The sequence below is a fragment of the Mustelus asterias genome, chromosome 17 (genome assembly GCF_964213995.1).
Source record: "Mustelus asterias chromosome 17, sMusAst1.hap1.1, whole genome shotgun sequence".
NCBI classification, from domain to species: Eukaryota; Metazoa; Chordata; class Chondrichthyes; order Carcharhiniformes; family Triakidae; genus Mustelus; species Mustelus asterias.
This window is the reverse complement of record NC_135817.1, coordinates 57,702,057-57,713,193: the sequence shown is the minus strand read 5'-3', so window position 1 is coordinate 57,713,193 and position 11,137 is coordinate 57,702,057. Positions and strand designations below refer to the sequence as shown.

The window sequence follows — 11,137 nt, the reverse complement described above, 5'->3', positions numbered from 1 at the left end:
TAAGATCCAGAAATACCTATACATATTTGGCATCGGTGTCAAACTGTATTCAAGCTTTCTGCACATAAACACATGCGGTGTGATTCCCTCATCAGACAAAGAGAAATCTTACATGTCACAGGGTGATAGATTTACATTTCAAGACTTGCAAATCATGGTCATTTTTTCTTCTACCTTACCTCAATGATGTTGTTGCCAATTGTAGCTTCCTCACTCCCACTTAATTCAACACAATTTGTGGACTCAGCCTTGGTCCTTCATAGTTTGTATGGCCCAGCTTCATACAGCACAGTGCATTTATTTAATGAGTCTTTGATGGAAGTAAAAACATTATTTTCTAGAATTTTGAAATATAATTTAATTCAGAGTTATAAACAAGTGTAGAATCAGAATGTTTTTGTTGACAATATTCTTGAATAATACATACAACATTATAATTACAAGTTAATTAGTGGTCAGAAGTTTCACTACAGCTCTCAGTGAAAGAATCCATATTCCTAGCAGCAGATGAACGCCATACAAGTGGCTGGTCGCCTGGTGACTCGTAGGATGAGGAAAGGAAAAACATTCGATTCACTTCACTGATGGAAACATCTTGAAGGCCTGGGATTGCTCCTTCAACATATGGTTTGCTCTGTTGGCTTCTTGCATAGATGTCTGAAAGAAAGAACGAATTGTTCCTGATAAGAATTGCACAGATAATGAACTTACTACATAAAGTAACAGATGTATCAATCACTGACATCTAATATTTCACACTATCCAAACTACCCCTCTCCCATATGTATGCATACAAATACAGAAGTGAATGCAGTTTTGGGCATACAGCTTTTAGAGAGACCAGAGAAGCTACTATTGTTCTTACTTACATGTCTTTCCAGTTTCTCTCCCAATGCCATCTCTGAACTCATCTTATCCACAAGGCCCACAATCCTATGTTCCTCAGCTCTATTCTCACTAAACTGCTGACCAGCCAACAACCCTCCCAGCCCCCAGTCCCCATGTTAGTTGATATTGTTAATGCTTCTCTCCCTTCAGATGTTGTCTTTCTGCTTTAAATGTGCAACCATCAAGCTTCTCCTCAGAAAATCAAACCCTGACACTACCATCCTTTTACTGGCCCATCCTCTCACCAAAGTTCTGGACTTTGTTGGTTTCCTCCCAAATCCATGTCCAGCTTTCCTGCATCTTTTTGAATATTTTTAAATCTCTCCAATCAGGTTTCTGTCCTTGCCACTGTGCCAAAATAGCTCATGTTAAAGCTATAAGTGATATCCTACGTTATTGTGACCAAAGTAAACATTCACTCCTTGTCCTGCTCGACCTGTTTGCAGCCTTTGACACAGTTCACAACACCATCCTCTTTCAAACCCCTCCACTGTCATCCAGCTGGGGACGACTGCTCTCACGTGGTTCCAATCTCATCTATCCCATCGTAGCCTAAGTATCATTTGCAATGTCTTCTCTTTCTGCTCCCACACTGTTACCTCCAGTGAATCCCAATGATCTATTCTTGGCCCTCTGCTATTTCTTATTTACATGCTGCTCCTCAGCAACATCATCTAGGAAGCACAGCATTAGTTTGCACACTTAGACACGGCTCTACCTCACCACCACCTCTCTTGACTCCCACACTGTTGCTAAATTATCAGGCTGCTTAACTAACATCCAGTGCTGGATGAGCAGAAATTTGATCCAATTAAATATTGGTAACACTGAAGCCATTGTTTTCAGTCCCTGCTACAAACTGCATCCCCAGCTACTGACTGCATCCCACCCTAGGGCAATAGTCTGAGATTAAACCAGTCTGTTTGCAATCTCCATGAAATATCTGACCCAGAGAGAGGCTTCTGTCCACAATTCATGCTATTGCTGAAATCATTAATTTTCATATTTATAATAACCCCCAACTTTGACCCTGTCTCAGCTCATCTGCCACTGAAACCCTTTGTTACTCTATATTTGACTATTTCAACACACTCTTGGCTGATACTTCACATCTTACGTCTGCTGCCCGAATCTTAATTGGCCCAAATTGAGTCTACCTATCATCTCTCTGCCTGTGGACTTACTTTGGCTTGCAATTAAACAATGCCTTTATCTCATTTGATTTCAAATCCCTCCCCATATCTATATTCTCCCCTAGCCCCAGCTGTGCTGATTTAATTCTAACCTCGAGTATCCTCAATTCTAATCACTCAGCCGTTGGTCGCTGTGTCTTCAGCTGCTTAGACCATAAGCTCTGGAATACCTCCCTATACTTTTCCATCTCTCTAACCTACTCCATAAAACCTACATTTCTGACCAAGCTGTTGCTCATTGAGCTTAATATCTCCTTGCATAGCTCAGTCCATGATTTGTTTTATAACGCTCCTGTGAAGCAGTTGCATTAAGTAGTTGTTGTTTGTAACCAGGAAAGCTCAGGGAGAAGATTTAACGCAGGTGTTCAAAATTATAAAGTGTTTTGATAGAGTGGGTAAGGAGAAACTGTTTCCACTGGCAGAAGGGTTGATAACCAATCACAGATTTAAGATAAGTTGCAAAAGGATCAGTGAGGAGATAAGGAGAAATATTTTTGCACAGCAAGCTGTTGGAATCTTGAATGAATTGCCTGAAAGGCTAGTGGAAGTCAATTCATAAGAACATAGGAAGTTGGAGTAGAAGTAGATCATTTGACCCATTGAGCCTGTTCCGTTATTTCAGTAAAACCATGGCTGATCAGATCGTTTTTCTGCCTATCCCCGTAACTGTAGATTCTCTTGTAGATCAACAATTAGTCTAACTCAGCCTTGAATATATTCAATAACCCATCCTCCATTGCTTTCTGCGGAAGAGAATTTCAAAGGTCAACGAGGAGAAATGCCTCATCATCCCTATCTTAAATGGGAGACCCATTACTTTTAAACTGAGCCCCTAATTCTAGGTTCCCCCCACGAGGAAGACATTCTTTAAGTGTTTACCCTGTCAAGCCCCCTCAGAGTAATTCAATTCAATGACATTGAATATATACCTGGTGAAGATAAATCCACAGTTCTATAGGTAAAGAGCTCTTTCAAAGATCAACAATCAACTAAATGGCCTCTTTTTGTGCTTTACGATTCAATGAAGTCATGTTTTGTCATATGACAGATGTAATGTCTAAATTAGTGTAGGATATAGATTTAAAAGAAACATTTCTTCCAATAGGCTCAAGGTCAGAGCACAAGACTGCCCTAATTCTGTATGAATCAACCCAAAAGTAGGAATGTCACATTAGTAAAGGAGGGGTTATCAGAAAGGCCAGAGCTGAGGACTGCTGCAGAGACATCATACTCTGATTCTCAAACTGTATTCTTTAGGTAACTTCAGATCACTGGAGCCAAGAACTGGATGCATAAAACTGAAGAGTACTTTCTATCCCTATCTGAATTCTTGCCGGAAAATCAAACATTCGGCATAAATTTTCATCAAAACATTTTACAAATGATCAGGACTGGTGGATTTAAAACAAAAGGAAACATTCCCAAATGGAAGAAATAAATTAATTAATGATCACATAATTCCATGAGAACTTCCAATACTGCTGACTTGCACAGCTATTTCTTATCACATATGACACAGTCAGGACTCACCTGTAACAGTATCTACAGAGTCCAGTGGAGCAGTACTCATCATGTTAATTCCACAGAGTAAAATGTAAGCAATCACAATGACGACAAGGACATAAATGGGCAAGGCCACAGCCCAGTACCTATGAGAAAAGTTAGTAATGTGTTAAATCATAACTGAATATATATTGTGATGCTACAACTTTAAGAGGAAAATTAGTGCATGTTTTGTTAAGAAGAAATGTGCAATTCTGATTGCCAGGAAGGTGGGTTTTAACATTAAAATGGTTAATTTTATTACCAATATATATCTGGCTTATTCCTATTTCCACACTTATACTTGCTGTGGATTTCCAGAGAAACATATTTCAGGCAAAATAATGACAGAAGCCGAGATATTTCAAAACTATTTGTACATTTTCTTTCTTTTCACTGAGGAGAGCAAGAATGTCGGTACATAACAAGAAGTAAAGAAAATAGTTTCATCCATATAGCATCTATTTTATCCTCAGGATTTCCCAACACATACCATTAGCCTGTTAATTACCTTTGAAGTGTTACCTTTCATTGTGTACAGCAAGTATGTGAAGTGGGAACAACCAACATTTGTTATTGTTAATTTTGTGCTGAATTGCTGCTCAATGCTATGCTATGGTTTAATGTAATATATTTAAACAATTAATGCTGAAACTATTTAAAGGAAGCAAACCCTTATTAAAACATTTTTATAATATTACTTGAAGCTGGGATCTTTCTGGTTCAGGTACTCAATGAATAAATACACAAATATAGAGATGTCAATAGGATAAATGTTAAGAGCTTTAATGTGGAGCCCCAATTAATCTCAACATAATTTACATCGATACTTACTTCTGTGGCCAATAAGTGAGTCCCACCGAGTGTAGCCAAGGTTCTGGAACATAGGCCCATACTAAATACAGAACTGTTAAATGGAAGAACAAATAAAAGAAAAGCCATTGCAAAAAGAGAACAAGTAACATAGTAACAGCCTGTATCATCAACTCCTACATCTTTAAAGTTTAAACAAATTTCATTGTGCATTTTTAAACAGTTTCAGTATCATTTTAAATAACTTTAATTAGCACTATTAGCACCAGCTTGACCTCTTCAAGCTGGCCAAGGCCAAAATTACACATTCCAGATCTGTTTCAGTTCTGGGAGTTTGCCAAACCTCAGGCCCAAGCTGCTCTGATCCTAGAGCGGCCAAAAGAGCAAGCATTTTAATAAACCCTTTGAGTCTGTTCTTCTCTTGGGTTGTAATTGTACAAAGAACAAAGAAAATTACAGCACAGGAATAGGTCCTTCGGCCCTCCAAGCCTACACCGATCATGCTGCCCGGCTGAACTAATATCCCTACCCTTCCAGGGACCATATCCCTCTATTCCCATCCTATTCATGTATTTGTCAAGATGCCTCTTAAAAGTCACTATCGTGTCTGCTTCCACTACCTCCCCCGGCAGCGGGTTCCAGGCACCCATCACCCTCCGAGTTGCCTCGTACATCTCCTTTAAACCTGGTTGCTCGCACCTTAAACCTATGCCCCCTGGTAATTGACTCTTTCACTCTAGGAAAAAACCTCTGACTATTCACTCTGTCCATACCCCTCATAATCTTATAGACTTCTATCAGGTCACCTCTCAACTTCTGTCATTCCAGTGAGAACAAACCAAGTTTCTCCAACCTCCCCTCATAGCTAATGCCTCATACTGCCTCAATATGTACGACACTATAGTGATATAAAATTATTTTGACTTAAATCAATACTATAAATATATGCTAAATACAGTCTGAATCCAGAATCAGTGATAACGCAATCTGATTCAACACCACCAAATGAAATGAGATTATTTTATTAGAAAGGAGTAAATGGAACAGTGGTTGTTACCAGACTAAAGTTTTTTTCAGCAGGTTGGTACCAGTAAAAAAAAGTGACAATTATAAAACTAGTTCACTGTGTTCCTTTACTTAAGGAAATCCATCATCCTCACCGGGTCTGGCCTATATATGACTCCAGTGCCACACCAAAATTGTTGACTTTTAACTTCCTCCTCATAAGCAATTAGGAAGGCTTACCATTTTCACCCATCTGGGCATCAGGATGGGTAATAAACTTCAGTCTTACAAGCAACACAAAAAAGGCAAGTAGACTTGCTATTTATTAATCCCTGGGAGAATTAATGACATTGGGTCAGTGCATTGGTCTCAGCCGTAAAGTTCCTTATGGTCAAATAGCTTACCCATAGTTATAAACAGTTTTTTCTGGGGGAGAGAGGGAAATAGATAAATCAAAGGGCAACAATTGTTCTCAGCAAGAAGCCTTTGGAAAAGAGGGAAAATTAACAGAGAAATTGATGAGAAAAAAAGATACAGCCTCTCTCCCCTACTCCAGATCTCATTGGTATCAGTCATCAGCTCCACTTGTATTTTGCAACCGGTTCTTGTCAGATAAAGACTCTTGTAGAACAAAATAATTCCCAAACGTTCTCCAATTGCAGCTTTTGTGCAAGCTTCCCATTGATTTTTTTTAGTCCTAAGTTTATTTAGATAGGAGCATCTTTCAGGACTTACATGGGCATGAAGGAAGCATTCTTGTTATAAATACTGACCAAAATAAAGACAGGAAGGGAGAGCAGCAACAACAGTTTAAATTGAAACATGGTAACTACCTTTTGCTATTCGTAGCAAATTACACTTGCAACACTGAAATTAATGCATTTTAATTTAGTACTTAATGTTACTTACTGAATGCAAATTTTGAGGCGAGGAATAAGACAAATCCATAAATGGCCCTTTCAGGTAATGGCGAAGGGGAGCTCACCACCATGGCTCATTTCCAAGAAATGAGAGTTGGCTTTCACTGGGAATACAAAAATACCATTTGGTGAGATCCTGTAACATCATACAGCTGAACAGCTACAGTGCAAATTAATTCACACGTTATACATCGAATCCTCAGTTAACATTGCAGTTGTGTTTCTGAAAAGTGTGACTTTTAGCAAAATAGCATTAAGCAAATCAGATTTTCCCACAAGAATGAATGTATAATCTGGAGTTAGGTTCCATTGGACACATTTACAAAATATTATAGATACAAATAATATTTATGTCTGTAATAACAATCCAGTAATAAGTTCAATCATGGCCATAAAACAGCGAGTTTACTGCCACCAGGAAAAAAAGGTAAAAGACAAAAAATTGTGCTATCTTACAAAGGCATAAAACCATAAGACCATAATAATAGCCTCTCCATAACCACTCCTCAAAAAGCTCACTGACAGTTTTATGGTGCATTGTTTATGCTTACTATTCCATCCCAGCTTTTTAACTCTCGCTGCAATTTGATACTCGTATTCCATAAGCCTCTGCCAGGACCAACATCAAACTCAAGCCTTACAGGATCGCTCCCTTTCACACCAATATGATTCATTTTACAGATTAAATATCCTTGAGGCCACTTTGGGATTACATTTATTGTAAGATCATATAGAGACTGACAGTTTAATTTAACCCATCAGACTGGATTCAATTCAAACCAAAGTCACAGAGATCAAAGTTTATTTTGCTTTTTCATTCAACTGTATAAAGCGGGTCAGTTTTTCTTTAAACTGTTCTATTTTTTTTATCTCAGACTATGAGGTAAAGATAATGATAAGGCAAATGGGATGATTTTTCCCACTGCAAAACGATTGCAACATCAATTCAATCATCATAATGTAAAAGGATTGTAGATCCCCCTCAGCTCAGTTAGCATGTTGATCTTAAATACTACCCAAGCTGCTCACTGACGCCAAGCCTTCCTGTCAAAACAGCTGATCTCAATAGGAAACGAGTTTTTAAAAATCAGTTGTATCAGTTTCTGGATCTCGCAGTTGGGCTGATTGAAACTTGGAATTCCTCAGCCAGGTTTCAATGAATCTTCAAAGTAAACATGAGAATTCCCACCTACTACCATCCTATTCTGTTCTTTGCCTAAAAGTTTAACTTGGCAAAATCTGAGATACCGATTGCACTTTGATGCGATCTCCCTCCCTTCAATTTCAATTTTAGATAACCATAAACCAATAAAGTGCTGACAACAGTCACTGTCGCCCCTACCCTTATTCTGACACCAAACCCATCCCTCCATCTCTCCCTCCCTCTGCCATTTCCTCCTCCTCCTCTCTCATATCGATGTTCTCAGGGTAATTCCGATATTGCATCAACTTTTTCTCCTACCTATAAACAGTGGATAGGGATCAGGTGCGAATTTGGAATCGGACTCAATCTCCAGTTTTAATGTCAACTAAAAGCTCTCAAACATCAAACTGTCCCGCACCAACATGGCGGTGCTTCCGGCACAGCACGCATGCGCCAGACTGCCCCCTACTGTTCTCTGCGCAGCTGTAACACAGACTGGATAATGTGGAGCAATACACACTGCAGATACTGTACAGGGGCAGCTTTAACACAGACTGGATAATGTGGAGCAATACACACTGCAGATACTGTACAGGGGCAGCTTTAACACACAGACGGGATAATGTGGAACAATACACACTGCAGATACTGTACAGGGGCAGCTTTAACACACAGACTGGATAATGTGGAACAATACACACTGCAGATACTGTACAGGGGCAGCTTTAACACACAGACGGGATAATGTGGAACAATACACACTGCAGATACTGTACAGGGGCAGCTTTAACACACACAGGACAGTGTGGAGCAATACACACTGCAGATACTGTACAGTAAGAAGTTTAACAACACCAGGTTAAAGTCCAACAGGTTTATTTGATAGCAAAAGCCACACCTACCAAATAAACCTGTTGGACTTTAACCTGGTGTTGTTAAACTTCTTACTGTTTACCCCAGTCCAACGCCGGCATCTCCACATACTGTACAGGGGCAGCTTTAACACAGACAGGACAGTGTGGAGCAATACACACTGCAGATAGGGTACAGAGGCAGCTTTAACACACACAGGACAGTGTGGGGCAATACACACTGCAGATACTGTACAGGGGCAGCTTTAACACACACTGGACAGTGTGAGGCAATACACACTGCAGATACTGTACAGGGGCAGCTTTAACACACACTGGACAGTGTGGAGCGATACACACTGAAGATATTGTACAGGGGCAGCTATATCACACACACTGATAGTGTGGGGTAATACATATGCAGATATTGTATTGGGGCAGCTGTAACACACACTGGACAATGTGGAGCAATAAACACTGCAGATATTCTACAGGGGCAGCTATACAAACAAGAACAAAGAAATTACAGCACAGGAACAGGTCCTTCGGCCCTCCAAGCCTGTACCGACCATGCTGCTCGACTTAACTAAAACCTCCTATCCTTCCGGGGACAATATCCCTCTATTCCCATCCTATTCAAGACGCCCCTTAAAAGTCACTACTGTATCCGCTTCCACTACCTCCCCTGGCAACGAGTTCCAGGCACCCACCACTCTCTGTCTAAAACATCTGCCTCATACATCTCCTTTAAACCTTGCCCCTCGCACCTTAAACTTATACCCCCTAGTAATTGATTCTTCCACCCTGGGAAAAGCTTCTGACTATCCACTCTGTCCATGCCTCTCATAATCTTGTAGACTTCTATCAGGTCTCCCCTCAACCTCCGTCACTCCAGTGAGAACAAACCAAGTTTCCCCAACCTCTCCTCATAGCTAATGCCCTCCATACCAGGCAACATCCTGGTAAATCTTTTCTGTACCCTCTCCAAAGCCTCCACATCCTTCTGGTAGTGCGGCGACCAGAATTGAACACTATTCCAAGTGCAGCCTAAGGTTGTATAAAGCTGCAACATGACTTGCCAATTTTTAAACTCAATACCCCAGCTGATGAAGGCAAGCATGCCATATGCCTTCTTGACTACCTTCTCCACCTGCATTGCCACTTTCAGTGACCTGCGTACCTGTACACCCAGATCCCTTTGCCTATCGATACTCTGAAGGGTTCTGCCATTTACTGTATATTTCCTATCTGTATTAGACCTTCCAAAATGCATTACCTCACATTTGTCCGGATTGAACTCCATCTGCCATCTCTCTGCCCAAGTCTCCAACCGATCTATATCTTGCTGTATCCTCTGATGGTCCTCATCGCTATCCGCAAATCCACCAACTTTGTGTCATCCGCAAACTTACTAATCAATCCAGTTACATTTTCCTCCAAATTATTTATATATATTACAAACAGCAAAGGTCCCAGCACTGATCCCTGGGAAACACCACTTGTCACAGCCCTCCAATCAGAAACACACCCTTCCACTTGATCGACATGATGTGGAGATGCTGGTGTTGAACTGGGGTAAATACAATAAGAAGTCACACAACACCAGGTTAAAGTCCAACAGGTTTATTTGGTAGCAAAAGCCACTAGCTTTCGGAGCACTGCCCCTTCATTTGACTGAGCCAGTTTTGTATCCACCTTGCCAGCTCACCTCTGATCTCATGCATTCTGCACCAGTCTGCCATGAGGGACCTTGTCAAAGGCCTTACCGAAGTCCATGTAGTCCACTGCTCTACCCTCATCAATCATCTTCGTCACTTCCTCAAAAAATCGATCAAGTTCGTGAGACAAGACCTCCCCCCCTTCACAAAACCATGTTGCCTCTCACTAATATGTCCACTTATTTCCAAGTGGGAATAAAGCCTGTCTCGAATAATCCTCTCCAATAATTTCCCTACCACTGATGTAAGGCTCACCGGCCTGTAATTACCTGGATTATTCTTGCTACCCTTCTTAAATAAAGGAACAACATTGGCTATTCTCCAATCCTCTGGGACCTCCCCTGTAAGAAGTCTCACAACACCAGGTTAAAGTCCAACAGGTTTATTTGGTAGCTAAAGCCACTAGTTTTTGGAGCGCTGCTCCTTCATCAGGTGAGTTGGAGTTCTATTCACAAACAGGGCATATATAGATACAAACTCAATTTACAAAATAATGGTTGGAATACGAGTCTTTACAGGTAATCAAGTCTTAAAGGTACAGACAATATGAGTGGAGAGAGCGTTAAGCACAGGTTAAAGGGATGTGTATTGTCTCCAGACAGGACAGTTAGTGAGATTTTGCAAGCTCAGGCAAGTCGTGGGGGTTACAGATAGTGTGACATGAACCCAAGATCCCGGTTGAGGCCGTCCTCATGTGTGCGGAACTTGGCTATCAGTCTCTGCTCAGCGACTCTGCATTGTCGTGTGTCGTGAAGGCCGCCTTGGAGAATGCTTAACGGAAGATCAGAGGCCGAATGCCCGTGACCGCTGAAGTGTTCCCCAACAGGAAGAGAACACTCTTGCCTGATGATTGTCGAGCGGTGTTCATTCATCCATTGTCGTAGCGTCTGCATGATCTCCCCAATGTACCATGCCTCGGGACATCCTTTCCTGCAGTGTATCAGGTAGACAACGTTGGCCAAGTTGCAAGAGTATGTACCGTGTACCTGGTGGATGGTGTTCTCACGTGACATGATGGCATCCGTGTCGATGATCTGGCACGTCTTGCAGAGGTTGCTGTGGC

At 41.0% G+C, this 11,137-nt stretch overlaps 1 protein-coding gene across 1 annotated transcript; it reads right to left on the bottom strand.

The window, feature by feature from the left end:
* Positions 1 to 344: 344 nt before the first annotated feature.
* On the bottom strand, positions 345 to 7,958 carry pigp (phosphatidylinositol glycan anchor biosynthesis, class P). Its single transcript, XM_078232019.1, has 5 exons — positions 7,824 to 7,958; positions 6,351 to 6,465; positions 4,458 to 4,530; positions 3,612 to 3,730; positions 345 to 657 (listed from the first exon to the last, which is right to left on the bottom strand). Exons 2-5 carry the CDS (start codon positions 6,430 to 6,432, stop codon positions 449 to 451), a joined length of 483 nt encoding a protein of 160 aa, XP_078088145.1. The 5' UTR covers positions 6,433 to 6,465; positions 7,824 to 7,958; the 3' UTR covers positions 345 to 448.
* Positions 7,959 to 11,137: the final 3,179 nt, after the last annotated feature.